Source organism: Nerophis lumbriciformis, linkage group LG04, assembly GCF_033978685.3.
Source record: "Nerophis lumbriciformis linkage group LG04, RoL_Nlum_v2.1, whole genome shotgun sequence".
Taxonomy (NCBI): domain Eukaryota; kingdom Metazoa; phylum Chordata; class Actinopteri; order Syngnathiformes; family Syngnathidae; genus Nerophis; species Nerophis lumbriciformis.
The window spans coordinates 113,421-141,174 of NC_084551.2; the positions used below are offsets into that span (position 1 = coordinate 113,421).

General features: G+C 40.6%; 1 protein-coding gene across 1 annotated transcript; it reads right to left on the reverse strand.

Annotated features, from left to right (window-relative positions):
- Positions 1 to 1,868: 1,868 nt before the first annotated feature.
- LOC133594261 (probable ATP-dependent RNA helicase ddx6) lies at positions 1,869 to 27,754 on the reverse strand. Its single transcript, XM_061947012.1, has 14 exons — positions 27,559 to 27,754; positions 26,948 to 27,009; positions 26,379 to 26,608; positions 26,185 to 26,248; positions 21,947 to 22,051; positions 13,495 to 13,624; positions 13,223 to 13,369; positions 10,126 to 10,220; positions 9,929 to 10,051; positions 9,728 to 9,856; positions 7,178 to 7,358; positions 7,009 to 7,110; positions 6,719 to 6,939; positions 1,869 to 2,523 (listed from the first exon to the last, which is right to left on the reverse strand). The coding sequence occupies exons 3-13, from the start codon at positions 26,549 to 26,551 to the stop codon at positions 6,728 to 6,730; spliced, it is 1,461 nt and encodes a 486-aa protein (XP_061802996.1). The 5' UTR covers positions 26,552 to 26,608; positions 26,948 to 27,009; positions 27,559 to 27,754; the 3' UTR covers positions 1,869 to 2,523; positions 6,719 to 6,727.

Consider the following 27,754-nt stretch of genomic DNA (forward strand, 5'->3'; position numbering starts at 1 on the left):
TCGGACATCCCTATAATGTATCTAATCGTGTAGCACAGTGGTCCCCAACCAAAGGTCCGGGATCTGGTACCGGTCTGTGACGCATTTGCTACCGGGCCGTAGAGAAACATTAAATAATTGTAACCTATTTTCATGGACTTGCTTCTTCGTGATGTTAAGTTCCTGTTATACAGTATATTCCTTGAGCTCTTATTTTGAAGGCGCTAAGAGCGGAAGTGGTGACACGTTGTGGTGGAGCGGAGATTTGAAAACAACTCACTGCATTCGTTTATAAATTATGTAACCTATTTTTATGGACTTGCCTCTTTGTGATAAGTTCCTGTTATAAGCTGTATATACAGCATATGCTTTGAGCTCTTATTTCGAAGGCGCTTAGAGCGGAAGTGGTGACAAGTTGCGGTGGAGCGGAGATTGTTTTCAAAACTCCGCCACAACGTGTCACCACTTCCGCTCTTAGCGCCTTCAAAATAAGAGCTCAAGGCAGAATACTGAATAACATCTTATAACAGGAACTTAACATCACAAAGAGGCAAGTCCATAAAAATAGGTTACATAATTAATAAACGAATGAACTTTCTCCGACTTTACTTGTTTATAGGGTTAACCCTAACCCTAATAAAACTCCTCATAGGAAGTTGCCATTTGTTGTAACTTTGTGACATGATACAACTCACATTAATGAACATATAAAATGTAAATGTGACAGATTGTAGCCAAAGGCTGATGTCCATCTGTGAAAGTTAAAAGTACCAATGATTGTCACACACACACTAGGTGTGGCGAAATTATTCTCTGCATTTGACCCATCACTCCTGATCACACCCTGGGAGGTGAGGGGAGCAGTGAGCAGCAGTGGTGGCTGCGCCATTTTTGGTGATTTAACCCCCAATTCCAACCCTTGATGCTGAGTGCCAAGCAGGGAGGTAATGGGTCCCATTTTTTTAGTCTCGGACGGGGTTTGATCTCAGGGCGGCCACTCTAACCCAGACCTGGGCAAATTAAGGCTCGGGGGCCACATGCGGCCCGTTGAGCTTTTCAATCTGGCCCGCCGGACATTCCCAAATAATTGTTTTAGATCTTTAAGATGGCAAGTGTAGCTGCCATTACGATGTGCAGTGATGTTTTCTAATGACCGTAAGTCTTCAACTATACGAAGTCTTTCAATGCATGGAATCTGCATGATATACTAGTTACTATGGTCACCTAATTAGTTACTATGGTCATCTAATTAGTTACTTTGGTCACTATGAGATATCTCAGATTGTAGGTGGGTTTTTGTTTTTTTTACCCTTCGCGTTCATGTTTCACTGTTTGTTGCATTTTGGTTGTGTTTCGCTTGATTGTAAAATATGTTGTCAATATTCAGTGTTTTATCCTTCATAGTTAATATTGTAAATCTCACATTCTTTATTTTCATGTACATTCTGGGTGTCTCATTCAGTAAAAAAAATGTCAAATTCCATTCCGTTTAAGGCGGTCTGTCATTATTGTGAGGTTTCGTATTAGATATACTGGCCCCCAGACACACTTTTTAATCTAAATTTGGCCCCCCGAGTCAAATAATTGCCCAGGCCTGCTCTAACCACTAGGCCACTCATTGCAAGGAAACAAACCCGAGCTCGCACTAATTCAGCGTTATAGTGAGTTGTATCTTTCATGCACTTATTTTTGCTGTATTTATCTGGCACAAGTGGAAAGCCGGTCCCTGAAAATTATTTGCCAACAATAAACCGGTCTGTGGTGCAAAAAAAAGGTTGGGGACTACTGACGCGAATAAAAACAGTTAACAGACCAATAGATATGTAAAAAAAAATTATCGCAGATCTTTATCCCATGAAAATGGTGGGAAAAAAAATAAAACAAACCTCTAAAGCTCAAGTCACTTTTATTTGTTCTTCCAGAGGCAATGGCATTGACACAGAAAATAAACCCTTGCCCATTTCTTTTATACTGAGGAATAACTTTTGGTCATGACGGTTTGAATTCAACATTCTCAACACAGATGGACAGCGCCCCTACTGGTGCTTGATGGAACTGCAATTGACCACAACGTTTTGGAATGAAAGTTTCAAACTGCATCCATGCTTAGTATCTACGAATGTCCAGTTGGCAGCAATGAAAAAAAAAATTCCAAAATTTAAATTAAAGAATAAAACAAACTCAACATTTGTCAAATAAAAAAAAAAAACCTGAAAACATGTGGGGGGGAAAATACATTAAAAATGTACTTTATCATTTGACTTAGATATGCAATGCTTCCGTTTGGAAAAAAAAAGCCACATTTGTATTTATTCAAAAGGTTTCTGGGAAAAAATAGTCATCAGTGTGTCAAATGAATACAGTCTAAAGGAATGCTTCCACTGTGAGGAGAGGTTGATGTAAAAAATGAAAGGAGAGAAACTAGGTGATGCACATGTACAGATTAGGCAAATGCTGTAAACATAAAATGAAAAGTGACAACAGAAAATCTTCAGATGGTGTCTTGAGCCAAATACATGGCAGACCCATTGCCATCTGTTATTCCTGAAAAACAAGAAAAAAACCATTTCAAATATGAGACAGTAAGTGGTTGTCACCTGAGTGCTGAGCACATTTATCTTGACTTCTGTTGTGCAGACTGAAGAACTTTAAAACTCTGCTTAATTTTGTTGATGACATCCATTAGCACTTGTAGTAGACACTCTCCTTTGGACTAGAGCACTTTGGTGTGTTCATACACTGGACTACATTTACAGTGGAACCTCGACATACCAACTTAAATTGGTTCGCCGACCAAAACGTTCCTCGAGTGAAACAGATTTCCCCATAAGAAACAGAAGTGGGTAGAGTAGCCAAAAATTGTACTCAAGTAAGAGTACTGTTACTTTAGAGATTTATTACTCAAGTAAAAGTAAGGAGTAGTCACCCAAATATTTACTTGAGTAAAAGAAATACGTATGTTGTGAAAAAACTACTCAAGTACTGAGTAACTGATGAGTAGCCTGTTCGTTTAATGATGACGGCAACAAATAATGCACAAAAACATAAAAATAGCAATGAGCAAATTCAGAGCCAAGAATATCTCTTAGGCAACTAAAACAATAATATATATTAAATAATAATACATTAACATAAAAAAAATGACGGCAAATTGAGCCACAATAACTTAACAGCACCATAGGCTCAGTAGGCAGAGATTACAAAGGAAAATAACAAGTTAGCCTTTACGCAAACCATAAACTGATAGGTGTGGGCTGCACCAGGGAACACACTGTGCACTTCTGATTGGTGTTTGTATACATGCGTGTGTGTGTGAGTCTCTGTCTGTCTATGAGGCTGCAGTGCGTTAATAAATGTCCCCACACGATGTACATTTGACAGTGATTCATAGCAGGGAAGCTAACATCAGCCTACGGTGACAGCCAAAATATCTACTAACGTTACTTACCGCCATGTGCTTCCTCAAATTTGACATTGAGTTCATGTAAGTTTAAGCCTGTTGTTGTTTGCCACTGAAACTTGATGTGCAGTTAATCATGTGACCGCCTGGCTCTGTTTGATTGGTGAAACGGAGTCAAATGAGTAAAAAAAACCAAGAGGAAATCCTTTTACCTTGTATATTTGTGACATTTGTAGAACAGTCTGGGGGAGGTAAAGAAGCATAGTGCCACCTTGCACATGTTACAGTCACCGCTAACACTAACACAAACAAGCAGTTTGAGGCGCTCCTCTATCGGTACTGCATTCTCCTTTGCTGTAATAAAGGTCCCCTCTGGCATATTTTCCCAAAACGTCCGGTCTTATCACAGCAAAAAGATTGGTAGATAAAATCCAAGTTGAAGCATCAGCGTTGTCTGAGCAGCTTCGCTGTTAGCGAGTATACAGCACCCGATGTTGTGACTGAGCTATTCTTTTGAAAGTTTTCCAAATACCCACAGCTCGCCTTAAACTTTTCTTCCGTGCTGGTTCCAGCATGGTCACTTTTGGACATCAAGTCGCCGTATAAATGGCAAGTCTTCTCTCAAATGATAGCCTCGGAAATGCTATCGCCGGTGTCAGAATAATTGTATGCAAGTTATCACACAACTTGTTTGCTATGAGTTCAGGTTGCCCTGTGTGAAGACAAAAGCTGTCTTTGATCTTGTCAAGCAAAAGGCGGACCGCTTGTAAACCTCTACTGTGTGCGACGGAATGCGCCGTGGAGGTGTCGGTTTCTTTGATCTATTGGACTGCCACAGGAAGGACCCGAAATCTACGAGCAGAGAGGAGGCAAACCCGACACCGCTCAAAGCACCTTTTTTGTTTGAACTGTTTATGACCCAGTGCAGCAGCTGTTTATGACCCGTCCCCTTAGAAGCAGCTGCGGCTATGTAATCAGGAATCAGTTACTATAGTTATTATCAATTGTGCTGAAGTTGTACTTTTCTATCTGTGCAAAGGCACACAACGGGTAATCTTGCTTTGCGAGTTGTCTCGTGTCAGCAGTTTGTTTCCAGACCCTGCCTGCTGACAACCAAGGACGGACATCGAGTACCTCGGCGCGGACAGGACAGAGACAGGGCGAGATCACGAGTGTCAGCACATTTTCATTCTGAATAATCATGTATTGTGTCTACAGTGATGTTAACTAGGGACCTCCCGAATAAATAGAGGAGCACGTGGGACTGTACCTTAGAGTGTAGGGGGAAACTAACTGAGTGTACAGCCCAATATGTCTCTCCTCATTCAATTCTGTCTCTGCTTGATTCCTTCTTCTTGTCTTGTGTAATAGATACTTCGGTGTTTGAACCTGACAGTTAAAGGGGAACATTATCAGCAGACCTATGTAAGCGTCAATATATACCTTGATGTTGCAGAAAAAACACCATATATTTTTTTAACCAATTTCCGAACTCTAAATGGGTGAATTTTGGCGAATTAAACGCCTTTCTAATATTCGCTCGGGAAGCAATCCGCCATTTTCTCAAACACCGAGTCAAATCAGCACTGTTATTTTCCGTTTTTTTCGACTGTTTTCCGTACCTTGGAGACATCATGCCTCGTGGGTGTGTTGTCGGAGGGTGTAACAACACCAACAGGGACAGATTCAAGTTGCACCAGTGGCCCAAAGATGCCAAAGTGGCAAGAAATTGGACGTTTGTTCCGCACACTTTACCGACAAAAGCTATGCTACGACAGAGATGGCAAGAATGTGTGGATATCCTGCGACACTCAAAGCAGATGCATTTCCAACCATAAAGTCAAAGAAATCTGCCGCCAGACCCCCATTGAATCTGCCGGAGTGTGTGAGCAATTCAGGGACAAAGGACCTCGCTAGCACGGCAAGCAATGGCGGCAGTTTGTTCCCGCAGACGAGCGAGCTAAACCCCCTGGATGTCTTGGCTCACACCGTCCCTTATGCCACCGAAGATGATCAAGAGAAGAATATCGACCCTAGCTTCCCTGGCCTGCTGACATCAACTCCAAAACTGGACAGATCAGCTATCAGGAAAAGAGAGCGGATGAGGGTATGTCTACAGAATATATTAATTGATGAAACTGGGCTGTCTGAACTCTCAAAGTGCATGTTGTTGCCAAATGTATTTCATATGCTGTAAACCTAGTTCATAGTTGTTAGTTTCCTTTAATGCCAAACAAACACATACCAATCGTTGGTTAGAAGGCGATCGCCGAATTCGTCCTCGCTTTCTCCCGTGTCGCTGGCTGTCGTGTCGTTTTCGTCGGTTTCGCTTGCATACGGTTCAAACCGATATGGCTCAATAGCTTCAGTTTTGTTTTCACTACCTGCCTCCACACTACAACCATCCGTTTCAATACATGCGTAATCTGTTGAATCGCTTTAGCCGCTGAAATCCGAGTCTAAATCCAAGCTAATGTCGCTATAGTTTGCTGTTCTAAGCGCCATGTTTGTTTGTGTTGGCTTCACTATGTGACGTCACAGGAAAATGGACGGGTGTATATAACGATGGTTAAAATCAGGCACTTTCAAGCATTTTTTAGGGATATTGCGTGATGGGTAAAATTTTGAAAAAAACTTCGAAAAATAAAATAAGCCACTGGGAACTGATTTTTAATGGTTTTAACCCTTCTGAAATTGTGATAATGTTCCCCTTTAACCACATGATATTGTTAATGTGTAAGTTCATGTGTTATTGATGTTTGGCAATGAAAGTTAAAGGGAGTGTTGTACTTTGTGACTTCTTCTGGACAACAACACAAGCTGAAAAACAACACATTTAGTAACCTTTTTTAGAGCGCACCAAGCTATAATTTACACAATATCTGTTTTCCTGCAAATGTTCAATCACTGTTGCTTTATTTATTACAATAATGTGTGCATTCCAAACAAGAAGTCTGATCTCCTGTGCTCTCGAAGCCTCCTCTGCAAAAGGTGACCGATCACAGCTCTCCGACGCGAAGCTAGGATTTTTGGGAAGTGCAAGACTTGCGGGAAGGTACACAGGGAGAGGGGGCAAGACGGCATCGCTTAAGCAAGTTACATGACGCGAGAGTATACACCAAGCTTCAGCTTTCTCTAGCAACACGTATTACTGTTAGAACATCATTAAATGCAACTTTTGCATAATAGGGGGCCTAATTCTTTGTGATGAAGGTGAAAGAATGGGTTGCCAGGTGTCAAACGCTATCTCAATGAAAAATGCTTTGGAAAAAGGGGGTTTTCCAGTGGTTTTACAAAGTGAACTGTGCGAGACTAGGACATATGACAAATACAACTTACCACATTCATTCAAGCTGCACCGAGTTTTGTGTTTTTGGGTTCATCGTTGCCATCGTAGTCGTCATCGTCCACAGAGTGAAACTCCGCCACATAAAGACTTTTATCGATGCAGCTGGGGATGGGCTTTATGTCGGTGACCAGCTGGTCCTCAATGCTCTTCAGGTTGTGGCGGTCTTCTGATGTTATCAAGTTGATGGCTAGACCGAAGTGACCAAAGCGCCCTAAAAAAAAACTAAGTTAGTATCTATGACAGTATAGAGGATGGTAGAAGCAAGCTGCGTGATCTTCACCTGATCTTCCAATGCGATGCAAATAGGTCTCTGCACTTTTGGGAAAGTCAAAGTTGATGACCACATTGACCGCCTGGATGTCAATACCTCGAGTGAACAGGTCTGCAAAACAAAAGCATTCTTTATACAAGACCATTTGAGGCGTGCACAATGAATTCCTTCATCATACCTGTGCAGACCAGATTTCTGCACAGTCCGTTCCTGAAGTCGTGGAACACGCGGTTCCTGTACTCTTGCATCATCCTGGCATGGATGTAAAAGCACGAGTAGCCCAACTGGGTGATTTTTTTGGCCAGAAGCTCCACTCTCTGAGTGGAGTTACAGAAGATGATGGACTGATTGATCTGAAGCTGTAGGAGAAACATATAGATCAATGCCTTTGTATTCAATTAAGTTAACATTAACAGTACTACAAGTTGGTTATCTCATGCAAAACCTGCCAATAGGAAACTGGTTCAATACATGTTTACCATGCAAATTTCCACTGGCAAAAAAACAGGTGGTCCTCCAGTTATGACGTTCTGAATTACATTTTGTGGTTACAAACGCACTTCCATATATTAACAAAAATCGTCATTCTAATCAGTTAAAGGGGAACATTATCACCAGACCTACGTAAGCGTCAATATATACCTCGATGTTGCAGAAAAAAGACCATATATTTCTTTAACCGATTTCCAAACTCTAAATGGGTGAATTTTGGCGAATTAAACGCCTTTCTATTATTCACTCTGAGCGATAACGTGACGTCACACCGGGAAGCAATCCGCCATTTTCTCAAACACATTACAAACACCGAGTCAAATCAGCTCTGTTATTTTCCGTTTTTACGACTGTTTTCCGTACCTTGGAGACATCATGCCTCGTCGGTGTGTTGTCGGAGGGTGTAACAACACCAACAGGGACGGATTCAAGTTGCACCAGTGGCCCAAAGATGCCAAAGTGGCAAGAAATTGGACGTTTGTTCCGCACACTTTACCCACAAAAGCTATGCTACGACAGAGATGGCAAGAATGTGTGGATATCCTGCGACACTCAAAGCAGATGCATTTCCAACTGGACTGGACAGATCAGCTTTCAGGAAAAGAGAGTGGATGAGGGTATGTCTTCAGAATATATTAATTGATGAAAACTGGGCTGTCTGCACTCTCAAAGTGCATGTTGTTGCCAAATGTATTTCATATGCTGTAAACCTAGTTCATAGTTGTTAGTTTCCTTTAATGCCAAACAAACACATACCAATCGTTGGTTAGAAGGCGATCGCCGAATTCGTCCTCGCTTTCTCCCGTGTCGCTGGCTGTCGTGTCGTTTTCGTGGGTTTCGCTTGCATACGGTTCAAACCGATATGGCTCAATAGCTTCAGTTTCTTCTTCAATTTGGTTTTCGCTACCTGCCTCCACACTACAACCATCCGTTTCAATACATGCGTAATCTGTTGAATCGCTTAAGCCGCTGAAATCCGAGTCTGAATCCGAGCTAATGTCGCTATAGCTTGCTGTTCTATGCGCCATGTTTGTTTGTGTTGGCATCACTATGTGACGTCACAGGAAAATGGACGGGTGTATATAACGATGGTTAAAATCAGGCACTTTGAAGCTTTTTTAGGGATATTACGTGATGGGTAAAATTTTGAAAAAAACTTCGAAAAATAAAATAAGCCACTGGGAACTGATTTTTAATGGTTTTAACCCTTCTGAAATTGTGATAATGTTCCCCTTTAACAAGTGATACACCTGAGAGCTAGATACTAGAGCACTCGTGGCAGAAGCATACAGTCGTGTGTGCGCCACGCAGCAGTGTTGGGTGTGAGGTAGCTTCGGGTCTGCTTACTGTCAGACAGCGACACAGACAAATCTCGGCAATGTCAATTCTTAGTTCGCTTTTTGCACTTCATTACGTCTCCCAAACGGAAAGCTACCAAGTAAAAATGGTCATGAACAGCTCAGAGGGCACAAATACCCACCAATATAAGCTGTGCTTTTGTTTCCAATCATTAAAAGATAAATATTAGTAATGTTCATGCATGCTAGAGGCATTGTTGATTCAGTGTCGTTACAATGAGGTCTGGGAGAAGAGGAGGTTACCTTTCCAGTGCAATACTTTAACAAAGAAGAAATGCCTGCAAGACAACCGCGTAAATAAAAATAAGTGTAACTGAGGATCTTAGCCCTCTTTTTTATAATTATATCAATATATCGTATTTATATATTCATAATATTGTGTTTGCTGCCGGTACATTTATTGTTATGGCCAGAAGTGGGTAATTGGTTTTGGAGCACTATGTGTGACAGTGAGAAAAAGTTGTAAGTTAATAATGATTTCAGAACAGTAAAAAAATTATGTACCGTAAACTATGTCACTACTGTAAATTAATGTTTTATTTTTTAAATAAATTTTGATTAAGATTTAAGTGATCTATTGTATTGAATCATTTTCCTACTGTATTTTATATATACTCTATGTACAGTCTGAGGGACCTAGAAATTATTTAGGTATAAGAGCTGGCTTACATCACTGCTTAGGAACGGACTGGGTTCACAAACTAAGGACCACCTTTACATGTGCCACAAGAGAAGAGGCTGCCTTTACATGTGCTACAAGAGAAGAGGCTGCCTTTACATGTGCTACAATAGAAGAGGCTGCCTTTACATGTGCCACAAGAGAAGAGGCTGCCTTTACATGTGCTACAAGAGAAGAGGCTGCAGTGATTACCACTCACCCTAGAAAACAGTGTATTGAGACAGTGAACCTTTTGCCTTTCAGTCACGTAAGCGTAATACTGAGTGATGCCCTTCAAGGTGAGCTCCTCCATCAGGTTGATCTCATAAGGTTTCTGCAAGTGTTTGGTCTGGAGGCAAAGGTTTCACATTTTTAAATCTGATTATTCAGACTTTGAAGTCGTCATCGTGTCAAACAGTACCATGAATGTTTGCACACTGATGGGGAAGGTAGCAGAATAAAGCAGAATCTGCCTGTTCCTCGGGAGGAAATTGATAATCTCTTCGATGATGACCACAAAATCTTGGGAAAGGAGCTTATCTGCCTAAAAACACAAACAATTTCATTGAAGGGAGCAACAAATGACACACTTAAACGTCAAGAAAGGTCAAATTTTACCTCATCCAGCACCATCATCTGTGCCTTATCAAATTTAGCCACACCCTTCTTCATCAGGTCCAGTATTCTTCCTGGTGTGGCGATCACTACGTGCACTTTTAGGACAAAAAGAAACAAGCATACACACTCAAATTAACACTTCTTTTCAATTAACCGCAGGTATTTGTAAAGACCAGGTGTGTGTGGCCTACAAAGGCAAACAAAAAGCAGGGTCCCTGTTTAGTGCTGGATCAAAATACATTGGTATTACAGCTGTAGTGGTGGGCAATCTTGTGATGTCATTTTCCTCCACAAGATGGCAATAGCTCCATCTGAACAGCAGAGTCTATAGAACTGCTTCAAGCAGCTTTAGCTACCCCAGCATGCTCTATAAGATGTTGCTACTCAGCTGTTGATTATTGTCCACTCATCGGCGCTATTATTCTTCTGTTGCTGTTGTGTTGCACAATTTATGTGTTGATAAATAAGCATGTGGCCAAAGTCGGCTATTGCTACGTCCTTGAAGTGAAAACCAGTGGTGGTCAACCAAGCCAAGATGGCTATTGTACAGCAAGCAAAGACGAAAATCTTACTGCAAAAAGCAGACACGAGCAACAAATTCAAACAATGCAATAGAATACAAACCCCGTTTCCATATGAGTTGGGAAATTGTGTTGGATGTAAATAAACGGAATACAATGATTTGCAAATCCTTTTCAACCCATATTCAATTGAATGCACTACAAAGACAACATATTTGATGTTCAAACTCATAAACTCAATTTTTTTTTTGGAAATAATAATTAACTTAGAATTTCATGGCTGCAACACGTGCCAAAGTAGTTGGGAAAGGGCATGTTCACCACTGTGTTACATGGCCTTTCCTTTTAACAACACTCAGTAAACGTTTGGGAACTGAGAAGACACATTTTTTAAGCTTCTCAGGTGGAATTCTTTCCCATTCTTGCTTGATGTACAGCTTAAGTTGTTCAACAGTCCGGGGGTCTCCGTTGTGGTATTTTAGGCTTCATAATGCGCCACACATTTTCAATGGGAGACAGGTCTGGACTACCACTGGTTTTCACTTCTAGTACCCGCACTCTTTTCTTTTACTATGAAGCCACGTTGATGGAACACGTGGCTTGGCATTGTCTTGCTGAAATAAGCAGGGGCGTCCATGGTAATGTTGCTTGGATGGCAACATATGTTGCTCCAAAACCTGTATGTACCTTTCAGCATTAATGGTGCCTTCACAGATGTGTAAGTTACCCATGTCTTGGGCACTAATACACCCCCATACCATCACACATGCTGGCTTTTCAACTTTGCGCCTATAACAATCCGGATGGTTCTTTTCCTCTTTGGTCCGGAGGACACGACGTCCACAGTTTCCAAAAACAATTTGAAATGTGGACTCGTCAGACCACAGAACACTTTTCCACTTTGTATCAGTCCATCTTAGATGAGCTCAGGCCCAGCGAAGCCGACGGCGTTTCTGGGTGTTGTTGATAAACGGTTTTCGCCTTGCATAGGAGAGTTTTAACTTGCACTTACAGATGTAGCGACCAACTGTAGTTACTGACAGTGGGTTTCTGAAGTGTTCCTGAGCCCATGTGGTAGCGGGGGTGCAAGGTGTTTTGGGTATTTGTTCTGTTGTGTTCATGTTGTGTTACGGTGCGAATGTTCTCCCGAAATGTGTTTGTATCGCTGTTGATCAAGTATGCATTGCATTCACGTGTGTGTCCGTACAGAAGCCGCACATATCTTGTGACTGAGCCGGCACGTTGTTAGAATGGATGAACAGCGAACGTGACGACAGCTCGTAGAGGACGTTAAAGGCAGTGCCTTTAAGGCACGCCACCATGACTTTGGTCTAGGTGGACTACGAGATATAATGACTGATGAACACCTTCGTTTGATAATGAAGGTTGCCTCAGCTCAAAGCCTGAGCACCGACATTAATGAACTTGCATCCAAGAAAAGATGGCAGGTATCTGGCTTGGGCACATCAGATTAGATCAGTGTGTTGCAAACTGAGCAGTTTAAAGTCCTGAATGGTTGTTTTATTCATTGTTATTTCATTTTCAAATGTATTAGCCTGTGGAAAACGTTAATGTTGATATTAACCTCAGAGGGCTGCAAATAGAAAAGAGGCATTAAATTTTTATTTAAATAGTATTTGATATGCCATTGATATTTTTTAATTATTACTATTATTATTTGAAACTCGATTTTGCATGTCACTATAAAGTTATATAAGCCTTGTTTGTTCAATATTCAATGCAAAACTTGATTGGGTCCCTATTAAAAGGTTAATTTGTTCAATCTTGGCCCGCAGCTTTGTTCAGTTTTACATTTTGGCCCACTCTGTATTTGAGTTTGACACCCCTGCCTTACTCGATAAGCTTCTTATTGTTCTCCATCTTCTTGTTATTGGACATTCATCCTCCGCTGTTGCCATTTCTAATATAAAGTAGTGTCATTTTCTTACTTATATCTGTCAGTAAACTCGCCATGAAAGCGCTAAAACATACCGGTATAGTGAGTTTACATAATTCACCCAAGGAACGTTAGTTATTAGAGAGTTCCGGTCGGACGGCTTTTCACGAGACACAATTCTGCCGTTGTTTTATTGTTATACTAGTAAACCACGGGTGAGGAGATGCTGCTCCCTTATTGATTGAAGTAAAGTCTGAAAGTCAAAACAGTTAGCTCCATCTTTTGACACTTCTTCTACTCCCGTCCTTGCACGCTACACCGCTACAACAAAGATGACGGAGAAAAGACGCTGCCAAAGGTGAGCAACGTAAATGAGACTGCCCACAAAACGTCAGAATGCGGCTTGAAGATGATCTGTAAAACATAATCTATGCAACATTTTGACCAAAGAACCACATTACATGTTATGTAGACCACAAGGAAGTGTTTACAATTTAGAAAAAAATTATATGACCCCTTTAATGCGTCCTATAATCCGGTGCGCCTTTTGTATGACTAAAACATGACTAGACCCGCACATCAGCAGTGCGCCTTATAATTCTGTGCGCCGTATGGTCCGGAAAACACGGTACACAAACAAATGCCTTACTATAAACACTCAAGCAATTGTTAGAAATACCTGTTTCGTCTAAGCGCATGATGTCATCCCTTAGATTGGTTCCCCCGGTGGTAGCCATCACCTTGACTCCGCCGAGGTGCTTGCTGAGCTGAATGCTTATCTGGCTCATCTGCAGCGCCAATTCTCTGGTGGGCACTACTACTAAGGCTGGATTGAGACACAAGTGGGAGGGCTGATGAAATGTGAGGGTTGATGACATGTGTGGAGAAGGTTAGTCCAGGTTCACCTTTTTTTTTTTAAGACCTGAGCTGAAGAGGGGGAAACACACTGACCTTGAATGTGATCCTTCCTCAGGTCTATCCTTTCCAACAGAGGAATGAGGTAGGCTCCACTTTTTCCCGTTCCGTTTTTCGCCCGAGCCAGGATATCTCTGCCCGACAAGGCGATGGGGATGCTTTCCTCCTATGAGATCATTTAATAACCTTAAGTTACAGTCCATCCACAAAATATTCACTGTGCTTCACTTTTTCAACATGTTATGTTACAGCCTAATTCCAAATTCATGTTTGTCCTCAAAATTTTCCAGACAATACTCCATAATTACCAAGTGAACGTTTTTTTCTTCTTCAATTTTGCATATGAAATTAAAAAGGAAAACATAAACGGTCATACATACATAAGTATTCACAGCCTTTGCTCAATACTTGGCAGCAATTACAGCCTCAAATCTGTTTGAATACAATGCCACAAAGGGCACACCTATTTTGGGGCAGTTTCGCACATTCCTCTTTGCCACACTATTGATCTTTTGAAATTCATTCCAACAACTAATCCAGGGTGTACACTGCCTTCTGCCCAAATGCAGCTGGGATAGGCTGCAGCCCCCTGCTACCCCAAAAAGGACCAACGGTAGAAAATGGATGAAATGGATGTCAAAAATGATGCATTTTCAAAGAAATACTAAAGCATGGTAACTAGAGATCGGAATTGATAGGGTATTTACAATTCCGATTCCATTTTAGATTTTGCCGAACAATTCGGTTCTTTATCGATTCTCACCAGGATAAAAAGGCTAAAAACAGATTGATTAGCATCAGCTTTGTTTAGTGTAGAAAAAACATAAGTGTACAAACTCAATTTAAGAGGCCCCTAGCCTTGATGGGGTGCCAGGTTTCTCCATAAAAAAGAATATTTTGAGAATAACTAATGTATAAAATTAAGAAGTGTATTTTATTGTTGGAACAAACAAAACAAATAATATGAGCGCACCACTCAAAAGTACCGTAAGTAAAACTACTACAGCCAGTGACAATTACAGGAAAATCAAGTCCAATGGAACTGTGCAATTTACATTGTGCAATCCTGTAACCATAAACTATGAACATTAATCATTATTTTGCAGAAAAATAAGCACACCTGCTTTTTCAGGACGAACAGGCATTTTTTCAGACTAATTACGCTTCATATAGGAGGGAGGCGTGCAGCCTTTTAGTCAGACGCTGTCTCATCATGTATAGCATCTTTCCAGTAATAGCAGTTTTTATAATTAAGGCACTTTGATAGATAGTGTACCTTACCTGCAGTAATAACAGCAGACAAAGTGCTACGTTGCCACTGCTGGTGGAGATTCGCTTTACGCTCGGGCGGGATTGAAAACGCTCTATTCCAAAGTTATCCCATGCTGTGTGCGCTATTGTTTCTTGTGGTATTTCCTCTCTTTGATGAAATATCGCAAGTTGCTCTGTTGTCATCCTCACTCGAGAATAGCTTTCCAGCTTCTACGCTGTGCGTGGTGACGTCATACGTGCCCACGGGAATCGATAAGGGAATGGTTAACAAATTATTCACAGGATTCGAAACCCTGGGAATTGGTTTTCGATTCCCATTCCTAATGGTAACTGGTTAGAAATGACCACACCTATCACACCAGGCCTCCTTAAAGGGTAACTGTTATGCAAAACCAACTTTTGTTACTTATTGGTACCTGTTTTTGTGTATTTGGGATCTGCATAAATCCTAATCTCCATATATGGTGGAGGTTTACCCAAAGAGCATTGCCATTGTAGTCCGAAATTGTGGTTAATAAGTTCCTTTTTTTCTCTATCCTCTTGTTGTGGGGCAGACTGGCTCGTACATGCAGACACATCCTCTACTGTTGCCATTTATAATACAAAAGAGCGTATAGTCCTAACTTATATCTGTCAGTAGCACTAAAAACTACAGCGATGACGAGTAGAAGACTCACTCAAAGTGGAGGCACGTAAATAAGACCGCCCACAAAACGGTGCACCCTGAAGAGGCGGTAAGAAAGCAGCATGAAGATGGTCTGTAAAACATAATCCAGGCTAAAGACCAAAGAAACCGGAAGAAAAGTGTTTAAACGTTGAAAAAAATCATAATGACCCCTTTATGTCGTTCATACTTAATATGTAACATTAGAAGTATTAAAAAGTATGTTAATTAAAATTTTGTGATCCATCCATTTTTTACCGCTTGTCCCAGTCGAGATTGCGGAGGGGCTGGAGCCTATCCCAGCTGCACTTGTGCAGAAGGCAGGGTACATCCTGGACATCACAAGTCCAACACAGATAGCCAAGCATTCACACACTAGGGCCAATTTAGTGTTGCAAATCAGCCTATCCCCAGGTGCATGTCTTTGGAGGTGAGAGGAAGCCGGAGTACCAGGAGGGAACCCACGCAGTCACGGGGAGAACATGCAAACTCCACTCATCCATGTTTCAGCATGATTGTGACATCCATAACACTATCACTGCAGCCGGCGTAGGACTATTGTGTTCATTCACATTGTTCAAGGTTTTGGATATCCTGTAAAACTATTAGGAGCTATGGATTAGGAGTGTAACGGTATTGTAGAAACTGTGGTATTTCGGTTTCAAAGTCTTTACAATAATGCGACGGTGAAACTTGGTGTGTCGTTTTTTTCTGGCGCTTTAGCGGTGGCCAGGTCTAAAAATAAACTACATCTCCCAGAATCCGCTGCGCAGTGCGGGGCGGCAAGGTGGGGGCATGGAATGCTGTAAGCAGGCAGTGAAGTGTTCGTAGTGTATAAGAAGAATAGTTGTTTTTTTAACATTTAACATCACCTACTCAGTGGCCTAGTGGTTAGAGTGTAGGTTGTGAGTTCAAACCCCGGCCGAGTCATACCAAAGACTATAAAAATGGGAGCCATTACCTCCCTGCTTGGCACTCAGCATCAAGGGTTGGAATTGGGGGTTAAATCACCAAAAATGATTCCCGGGCGCTGCTCCCCTCACCTCTCAGGGGGTGAACAAGGGGATGGGTCAAATGCAGAGGACAAATATCACCACACCTTGTGTGTGTGTGTTTGACAATCATTGGTACTTTAACTTTATTTCCTGAAAAAAACAACTATGTGAGGTATGGAGCTAACAAACAAAACTTGGCAAAAACAACCTCTTTGGCGGAGGTAGGAAAGTCTGTGTTCTGCAAAGCAAAGCGCAGCACTTTTGTCTCGACCGTTTCTAAGGCGACATAGACCAAGTCAGTCATGTCACACGGCACAAAGCTAAATCATCCAAAAAAATGTTAACACGTAAAATTTCAGTATACTGAAAAACTACTTGATAAATCCTCAATCCATCCATCTATTTTTTCCCCACTTGTCTCTCTCAATGTCAAGGAAGGCAGCGTACAACCTCTGGACAAGTCGCCACATTATAAACTGTCACCCGGAAAAGATATTTGAAGCCAGCGAAGTCAAACATCAGTTTAAGTTCAATTGTTCGTTAACTTTTCCGAGAAACAGAATTTTCCAAAATGATATAAACATGTCCTTTAATGTGTGCAGCAAGGTGTTGGCGATCTTTTTACCAGTTTGTGGTAGCCGGTGCCCTGTGGTTTGCTGGGGGAGCAACACCAGCAAAATTGACATAAGTCGGCAGGAGAAACCGATCCAGAAAGCCGGCCAAACTATTGGCATGCAGTCGGAGGCGTTTTCGTTTATCTCAGTGAGGGACAGGAGGACACTGGACAAACTGCTCTCCATCATGGACAACCTGACCACTCCACCAGACAATTGAGGGAGAGCGCAGCTCATACTCCAACAGGCTTCTCCACCTTAGCTCCCATAGTGTATGATGCAAGAACTCCTTCATTCCGTACTCCATCCAGCTGTAAAATTACTCGCCGTACAGTAATAGGTAACTCTTGATATAATTAAAGTTAAAAGTAAAGTTAAAGTAACAATGATTGTCACACACTAGGTGTGGTGAAATGTGTCCTCTGCATTTGACACATCCCCTTGTTCACCCCCTGGGAGGTGAGGGGAGCAGTGGGCAGCAGCGGTGGCCGCGCCCGGGAATCATTTTTGGTGATTTAACCCCCAATTCCAATCCTTGATGCAAGGGATATAATGGGTCCCATTTTTACAGTCTTTGGTATGACTCGGCCAGGGATTGAACTCACAACCTACCGATCTCAGGGCGGACACTCTAACCAAAAGGCCACCGTGCAGGCTTTGGGTTGATAAGATTTCACTATTCCATTTTCGATTCTAGTTAACAGGTTGGTTGTTTAGCAATCTCATTTGGAAAAAAAGGGATAACAAACAGGTCTAACCACTAGGCTACTGAGTAGGTGTCGTATAATTGTCTTTTACTGAACTGCTTCGACAGTACCGCACCTTTCTTTGATAATAATGTATATTTCCAGTTGTATTTACTTATAATTCAACTACTTTTATGCTGCCCCATTTTTTCTGCAGCTGTTTTTAAATACAATCTGACTCGTATTGTTGGTATACATTTTATTTATTATTTTCAACCTCTTTTTTGTGACATTGTGGGTGTTTAGTTATGATTTATTTTCCTATTGTAATTGAGCTACTGTGTCTAACAAATTCCCTTGTGGTTCATTAAACTTTATCTAACCCCTGATTTCCACAGGAAACGTCATGGCTGCGATGCGTGATTTTTACCAAACGTCACTGCCATCTGGTAATCCCTACCGCTGTTCTTTTGCAGCTCCGACGTGCAGCAAAACAGAGCTGACTTTTAGGAGATCTCTCAAACCTGTGCATAATCATGTGCTAAAGTAAACACTGTGAAACGTTTCGAGCTTTGCCGTCAATCAACAGCCAGAGGCGGCCACGTCTGTGACGACATTGACTTGATTCGTGAAAAAGACAGTTTTGCCTTGCAAAACAACCTCTATTTTCTTTGTAGCAAGCAACATCACAATTGTAACATCATCCCTGGCGAGCGTTGTAGACACACACACACACACACAACTCCCACAAACCACACCCCTGCTTCTACGGCCTCTGTGTCAGCTGTAGGGATTATATGATTGTGATCGTTGATCGCTATTAGTTTGAGTTCAATCACGGTGTTTAGCTGTTAACATATTTCCTTGATCATACATGGCGGGTATGTCTTTTAGACCAGTGTTTTTCAACCTTTTTTGAGCCAAGGCACATTTTTTGCATTGAAAAACCACCAGCAGAAATCATTAAAAAAACGAAACTCAGTTGACAGTAAAAAGTCGTTTTCGCAATTGTTGGATATGAATTCAAACCATAACCAAGCATGCATCAATATAGCTCTTGTCTCAAAGTAGGTGTACCCCCTGACTTATTTTGAGTTTTTTGCTGTTTTCCTGTGTGTAGTGTTTTAGTTCTTGTCTTGCGCTCCTATTTTGGTGGCTTTTTCTCTTTTTTTGTATTTTCCTGTAGCAGTTTCATGTCTTCCTTTGAGCGATATTTCCCGCATCTATTTTGTTTTAGCAATTTTCATCCTTCTTTGTGGGGACATTGTCGATTGTCATGTCATGTTCGGATGTACATTGTGGACGCCATCTTTGCTCCACAGTAAGTCTTTGCTGTCGTCCAGCATTCTGTTTTTGTTTAATTTGTAGCCAGTTCAGTTCGGCATAGCCTTCCCTAAGCTTCAATGCCTTTTCTTAGGGGCACTCACCTTTTGTGTTCTTTTTGTTTGTGGATTTAAAAAAAACAAAAAACATTTTGTTCCTGAAATAATCATAAAACTTGTTTTATGTGTTGCTATTAGGGGTGTAACGGTACGTGTATTTGTATTGAACTGTTTCGGTACGGGGGTTCCGGTTCGGTTCGGAGGTGTACCAAACGAGTTTCCACATGGACATATTAAGTAGCGTACCGCACTTTGTGTAAACAATGCACACCGAGGCACAACACACGGCATGCTAGCAGCTAACGGGCTACGATAGACTGACCATACGTTCTCTTTGCACCGGACATGTCCTCTTTTGCAGAGCTGTCAGGGCGGAGTTTCTTAAATGCCTCAAATGTCCGGCATTTTGAGTTAGGGTTGCGTGTATTTTCAATGTACGTTCAGGATTAAGAAGGGGTTAAAAACAAAACAAATTGTGCACGCAGCAGCATTGGTGAGGGAGGGGCAGAGACAGAGAGAGCAAGAGAGTTATGATAAACACGCATGCGTCGCCAGGCTCTGCTTTTTATCCATAGATTTATCACATTTAATTTTTTATTGTCTATAGCAGGGGTGTCAAAAGTGTGCCCCAGAGGCCATTTGCGGCCCACAGCATATTCTAAAAATACTATTAAAATAAACAAAAACATAACAAAAGAGAAATAAAAAAGCTTAAAGGTTCAATGTAATTTAGAAAAAGTTGCTATGTTGACTAATAAAACAAAGCTGTTTTTCTTCTTCTTTCAAACGGTCATTGTTCAAAACATAATATTAAAACAAAATCAATGCTATAATGAATTATTGACCTATCCAAAGTTCCGATTACTTCCCATCAAATATTCCACTAAGAAAAATATTTTTAGTGGAAGATTTTGCAAATTTGGTAAATTAACCCAAAAATGTATATTTTGTTGTTTTCTTACTGTACCGAAAATGAACCGAACTGTGACCTCTAAACTGAGGTACGTACCGAACCGAAATTTTTGTGTACCGTTACACCCCTAGTTGCTATACATTATTTTACGGTACTTAAAATTCAAACTTCATTTTAATGTTTTTCATTTAATATAAGATACAGATTTTGAGTTTTAAAAAAACTTCACAATCTGGGTCATCGCTTGTTTGCCAAAGCACTGGTGAGAAGCACTGATGTATACATGTGATTAAAGAATACAAATAATAATTTACCATTTGAAAGTGTTGTTTAGTAAATATTAACTTAAAATGAAAGTCTTATAATATTCACTACACCTATTATTCTTTGCTTGTCGTCATAAACATTCTGCAGTAACCAAAGAAAACAAAATAACTTTGAGGGGCAAACATGTTGTTCTCTTTACTCCCACAAAACGTACTGAAAAATAAGCAAAACTATAGCCCTAAAACCAGGTACGGACCGCAGCGTGGGTTACCTGTACTGTTGCACAATCATAGATATGGACAAAATGACAGTTGTCAGCATATATATTACCTCAATCAAACATGTGGGAAATGTTTGTTACAAGATACTGTAGCAGTAAACAGTAGGGATGCAGTACTCGTTATAATCCTGCACGGGACAATCCGCTTTAAAAAAAAAAAAAATTGTGATATTATTAATCGAGATCGGATGATATAAAAAAATTAATTGTGATCATTTTTTGCCATATTGCCCAGTCCTAATCAGCTGGCATTTGACATAGGACCCCATATGCGCACATAGTTGCCGGGGATATGCCTGTATATGATTCTTTAATTTTGGACACACGGTATCAGCATTTGGGTCAACAAGGGGAAAATTACGTCTGAAAACTTTTGACAAGATGACTTCACGTTTCAAAGAGTAAAATACAATCCACCTTGAAGACAGACTTTTATTTTTAAAATAAACCGGATAATTTATTTTATGTTTGTGCATGACTTCCTGTACAACACAGGCAGATTTTAGCTGAATTGATCCGCCGTGTTGCGGCGGCCGGCATATATAGAGGCTCTGCATATATTTAGCACATGGATCTGGAACGGCACTACCATGACGTTTTTGCAGGCTGTGGGTGTTAGAATAATTATGTATAAATTATCACACAACTCTTATGCTTAAAGGCTGTTGCTATAGTTATCAATTGTGATGAAGTTGTACTTTTCTATCTGTGCAAAGGGACAACTTGCAATCTTGGATTGCGAGTCGTCTCGTATCAGTGTTTGTGTCGAGACCGCGCCTGCTGACTGCGAAGGCCAAACATCGAGTACCGTGACGCAGACAAAGCAGAGACAGGGTGATATCACGAGTGTCAGCACATTTGCATTTCTGAATAATCATATATTGTGTCTAACTGGGGCTGCAGAAATTACCCCCTTCCTCAGTGATGTAACCAGGGACCTCCCAAATAAACAGAGGAGCACGTGGGACTGGACCTTAGAGTGTAGGTTGGAACTGTAACTAAGTGTACAGCCAAATAAGTCTCTCCTCATTGAGCTAAATTGAACTCTGTCTCTGCATGATTCCTTGCTTCTTGTCTGTTTAATATATGTCATCAGTGTTTGAACCTGACAGTGGGAACAGACATATTGACTTGAATAAACACGGAAAGAGTCCACCGGCGTGGCAATTATGCCACGCGTCCTGTGGAAATCCGGGATAAGTCTAAGTCAATATATACAGAACTTTTGTATTGCCAGTTATATACACACAATAAAATTGTTTTGAGTTCTTGTTAATTAACGTATCACCTATCACCAAATTTTAGCGAAACTCCAACTAACAAAACAAACAAGTTAAACACATCTAATATCCACTTCTGTTAAAAATCCCCTTAAGATACCCCAAAAAAATACAGAGATTTTGCATAGAATGTACCTGGACTGGAGAGGGCTTTTCCCATCCCATTTCAAAGATCCCCATGAGGAGTTCCCTCTTAAGGCAGTAGTCTTCAAATTCGTTTCCCTTAGTGGAGGTCACATCCTGGCATTGACAAAGTAGAAAACACACACACAGCGTTAAAAATCTGCATATATTGTATGTAATATTGATGACTGATGCTGTAAATAAATGCACTGTAGATACAGTGTACAGGGTTTCCTTTTGATGTACCGTATTTTTCGGACTATAAGTCGCTCCGGAGTATATGTCGCACCGGCCGAAAATGCACAATAAAGAAGGAAAAAACATATATACGTCGCACTGGAGTATAAGTCGCATTTTTTTGGGAAAGTTATTTGATAAAATCCAACACCAAGAATAGACATTTGAAAGGCAATTCAAAATAAATGAAGAATAGTGAACAACAGGCTGAATAAGTGTACGTTATATGAGGCATAAATAACCAAATGAGAACGCTAAATCCGATTAAATCTTTTTCCTCGGTGTCGCCTCTGTTATGCGCCCCGCTAGCGTCCTTTCTTTCTGCTGCTTGATTGCTGTTCTCTGCATCATATTTCACTACGTCCAGCTTGTAATCTGCAGTTTATGATTTCCTTTTCGGTGCCATTTTAGTTCAGTCCTTCTCAGTTTTTATAAGTTACCGCGATTGTTGATGTGATCCATTTTAATAGTTCCGGCAGTAGAGTATAGCATATAGCAGTTAGCATATCATGGCCCACAATGCACTTCTGCCATGACTCGCCCCCGCCGAATTCTTATTGGTTGGCGTGTGAGTGACGATTGCTGACGTGTGTGTGACGATTGCGGACATTTTCTTCGTCTCTTACGCGCATTATATAAATAATATTATTTGATATTTTACAATAATGTGTTAATAATTTCACACATAAGTCGCTCCGGAGTATACGTCGCACCCCCGGCCAAACTATGAAAAAAACGTCGACTTATAGTCCGAAAAATACGGTAATTGATTGTGGCGACCCGCCACGGCAAAATCATAGCCGCCACGCCCTAATAAGAGTTTTTACACATTAAAGTAGTACAACGTATTGTAGCCTCCAGAAGAAGTCACAAAGTCAGACGCTATTATTATCTTTTATTGCCAATTGTATGATAACAACTAGGGATGTCCGATAATGTCTTATTGCCGATATCCGATATTGTCCAACTCTTTAATTGCCGATACCGATATATACAGTCGTGGAATTCACACATTATTATGCCTAATTTGGACAACCAGATATGGTGAAAATAAGGTCCTTTTTTTTTTTTTAAATAATAAAATAAAATAATATAAATAAACTAAAAACATTTTCTTGAATAAAAAAGAAAGTAAAACAATATAAAAACAGTTACATAGAAACTAGTAATTAATGAAAATGAGTAAAATTAACTGTTAAAGGTTAGTACTATTAGTGGAGCAGCAGCACGCACAATCATGTGTGCTTACGGACTGTATCCCTTGCAGACTGTATTGATATATATTGATATATAATGTAGGAACCACAATATTAATAACAGAAAGAAACAACACTTTTGTGTGAATGAGTGTAAATGGGGGAGGGAGGTTTTTTGGGTTGGTGCACTAATTGTAAGTGTATCTTGTGTTTTTTATATTGATTTAATACAAAAAATAAAATTAAAAAAAAAAAAAACCGATACCGATAAAAAAAAAAAAAAAACGATACCGATAATTTCCGATATTACATTTTAAAGCATTTATCGGCAGGCCGATATTATCGGACATCTCTAATAACAACCGTCCCAATTCCAACAGATTTGACCTCCCGTACAAACACATTGTTTCTGTTCTTCCCTGGACACACAGCGACACTTCCTCATTCTTCGCTGCCGAAACCAGATATTGTGACAAAGTAAAGTAAAGACACAGCGGATTGTCTGGTGCGTAGTCAGCATGTCTGCTGTGTGGACGTAACTTTTAATATATCCCAGATATAATAAACGCAGACAGCGATCAACAAAATGTGAAAATACTAAGGGGACAGGCTTTTTAAGGAGAGAAAGTCCAACCGGTGCAGCAGCACGAAACAAGAGTGACGTCATGCTCGCTGCAGCTTGACTCATTCGTCGGGGACGTCAAGGGACTGAAGTAGAGTCTCTAAACACAAGTACATTCTATAATAACAGAAAAAGATGCTGGATTTGTAATAAAGAAAAAGTCCCTAAAAAATTAGAAAAATTCTCAACAAAGTACAATAAGCAGCAACAATTAAAAATATAGCAAAGCTATATAATTTAAACACATGTTAATACTAATTATTATCACCAATTTGTTTTTAAATATATGCATACATTTGTTTAGCATTTTCAAATAATTTTCATTTCATTTAGCAAATTATACGATGACGTCACTGTCGCTGTAACCACACCCCCACCACCACAGGTATTTTGGCAATCTAGGGGAAACCCTGGTATATTTACTTGGGGCGGTATAGCTCGGTTGGTAGAGTGGCCGTTCCAGCAACTTGAGGGTTCCAGGTTCGATCCCCACTTCTGCCAACTTAGTCACTGCTGTTGTGTCCTTGGGCAAGACACTGTACCAACCTTCTCCCAGTGCCACCCACACTGGTTTAAAAATGTAACTTAGATATTGGGTTTCACAATGTAAAGCGCTTTGAATCACTAGAGAAAAAGCGCTATATAAATATAATTCACTTCACTTCAATTTACCGTATTTTCCGCACTATAAGGCGCACCTAAAAACCACAAATTTTCTCAAAAGCTAACAGTGCGCCTTATAACCCGGTGCGCTTTATTACGATTCATTTTCATAAAGTTTCGATCTCGCAACTTCGGTAAACAGCCGCCATCTTTTTTCCCGGTAGAACAGGAAGCGCTTCTTCTTCTACGCAAGCAACCGCCAAGGTAAGCACCCGCCCCCATAGAACAGGAAGCGCTTCTTCTTCTACTGTAAGCTACCGCCCGCCCCCGGAAGAAGAAGAAAAAACGCGCGGATATCACCGTACGTTTCATTTCCTGTTTACATCTGTAAAGACCACAAAATGGCTCCTACTAAGCGAAAAGGATCCGGTTCATAAAAAGACGCAATCTCTCCATCCGCACACGGATTACTACCGTATTTCACAGCAACTGATATTCCTGTGGAACGGGAGCACGTACGGTGAATATTCGCACCACAGGGAATGAGAAGTCATCCTTCACTGTGGTTCTAGCTTGCCATGCTAACTTCCACCCATGGTGATATTCAAAAGGAAGACCTTGCCAAAAGAGACCTTTCCAGCCGGCGTCATCATAAAAGCTAACTCGAAGGGATGGATGGATGAAGAAAAGATGAGCGAGTGGTTAAGGGAAGTTTACGCGAAGAGGCCGGGTGGCTTTTTTCACACAGCTCCGAAGGCGAACACACCTTCACTAAGACGGGCAGACAGCGCCGGACGACATACGCCAACATTTGCCAGTGGATCGTAAATGCCTGGGCAGATATTTCGGTCACAACTGTGGTCCGAGCTTTCCGGAAGGCAGGATTCACAGAACAACAGCGACACTGACTCCCGATGACTTCGACGAGACGGAACCGGCCATTTTGGATACCACGCTTGCGCAACTTTTCAATTCGGACACCGAAGACGAAGAATTCGAAGGATTTACGAATGAAGAATAACTTCAGAAGGTGAGCGCTATGTTTATTTTGTGTGTTGTGACATTAACGTTCGAGCAACATTATGTTACTATTGCTCTACACCATTTTGAATTTTACTATGTTTGTGATTGCACATTTGCGTACATTTTGGGACAGAGTTGTTAGAACGCTGGTTTTCAATATATTATTAAAGTTTGACTGAACTATCTGACTGTTTTTTTGACATTCCCTTTAGCGCAGCGTAGGCGCGGCTTATAATCCGGGGCGGCTTATTGGTGGACAAAGTTATGAAATATGTAATTCATTGAAGGTGCGGCTAATAATCCGGTGCGCCTTATAGTGCGGAAAATACGGTAGTGTAGATCTGGATATAAATATGGCTCCATATTTTGCTGTTACAGTCCAACAAGTCTTTCTTTTGATTGAAACTACACACTTCACTACTGCTTAAAACAGGAATGTCCCCATTACGAGACGAACGCTTCTCCAATTTTCTTCCTATTTCTCAAAATCAAATCAAAGGTAATGTGGCCTTATATTTCGAAAACACTAATTTTTTTTTTGTTTTTTAGAGCAAATAGGGCTACTTTACCGATGTTCTCATTCGGTTGTCTTTTGGAGGAAGTTCTAGGCACTTTTTCCAGTCATCCCCAAACCTAGGAAATGCAAAAAAAAAAAAAAAAAAAAGGTTACAAAAAAAATCAATGAACCCAAAAGATAAATGATCATATTTGCCATAGTAGGTCACATCTTGAATAAAAGGACATATGAGGATGGATGTCTTACTTGATGCCCCTACTACTCTGAGGAATACTGGTCCTGCTTGAAGGCAGCTGCTGCCCACTGAATCCCGACTGTGGAGGAGCCGCGGCAAGCTTGGTCAGTTCTCCGTGTTGCCCATTCGCTGCTTGGCTTAAGGCCAACATCGTTGCAGGGTTTGCTGTGCTTGCCGTAGCCATGTCGCCAATGTTCTCCACAGTGATTTGTGTCCCTGATCGCTGAAGTAGTAGTAGAAACTAAAATAATAAAAAAAACAAAAAACTGCACTGCTCTTTTTCGCTTGCGTTTAGGGAATATCTGGCAACAGGACCCTTGAAAAGAAGAGCCCTGCGTGTGAATTAAGTTTATTTACAAGGTAACTCTCCCAAAAAAAAGGAGAAATTAACATTCATATGAATAAATAAATGACCTGACACACACTAATGTTCCACTTAGGGTGTCTATCTTAAAAAGTCATCTTATCTTTACCAAAAAATGTTAAATGTTGTATGTTAGACTTTGATGTTATACATTAAGTAAACCCGATTCCTCTTTTTTTGGTTTGCACTGCTGTGGTTTAGTTTGTATGATTCCACCTGGACTCTTTTTCTTGCTATTTGTTGAGAGGAGTCTGGAAAGTGCTTCAAATCCAGGTAATCTGTAATATGACACAAAAAAATTAATAAATCACAAAGCAATTAAAAAAAAAAAATATATATATATATATATATATATATATATATATATATATATATATATATATCTTGCTCATTGCGACTTTGATGTTGTGCTAATGCCAACACTAATCGACGTCGCATACACAAAACAATAAGGAAGTTTTAACATTGACATCACATAAAAGCAAAGGTAAGCAGCGTGTGTTAATGTTATACAACACAGTTCCATCCATCCATTTCCCTACCGCTTGTCCCTTTTGGTTGTCAAAGTGAAAGTGGACAAATCTCCGCCATTAACAATACATTGTGCAAACTTTTAACGTAGCAATGCGTCTTCAACTCTCCAGCTTGCGTGCGAACCGCGACGACGACCTCCGGCCTTGTTTGGGTGGACGAGTTCAGTACGTGTCATGAATCCCGAGAAATATGTGAGGAAACTTTTAAGTTTGTAACTTTAAGTGCCAACTTCTGCTAGCTAACAACAGTTAGCACGCTATGCTAACTAGCTCGCTCGCGTTCGGTCACCTTACCTTAAGTTTGCTACATCTATCCAAACAATGTGTATTTTCAGCTGTTGTACGGTTTAACGTTACGTGTGTAACGTTTAGCGGTGTTTTTATGTGGGGAAAAGTGTCGTCTTTTTTTGTTAAAGAAATCCACAAGCGTTATTAATAACACTCTTTTGTCTCTTCTTTCAAATTATTGACAATTCAACATGGCCGTGCG

Coding starts and splice junctions, on each gene's coding strand:
- LOC133594261 (XM_061947012.1), bottom strand. CDS start 26,551: ATGGCTACGGCAAGCACAGCAAACCCTGCAACGATGTTGGCCTTAAGC. Junction 26,249..26,378: donor CAGAGTAGTAGGGGCATCAA/GTAAGACATCCA, acceptor TGCATTTCCTAG/GTTTGGGGATGACTGGAAAA. Junction 6,940..7,008: donor GCATCGCATTGGAAGATCAG/GTGAAGATCACG, acceptor GTTTTTTTTTAG/GGCGCTTTGGTCACTTCGGT.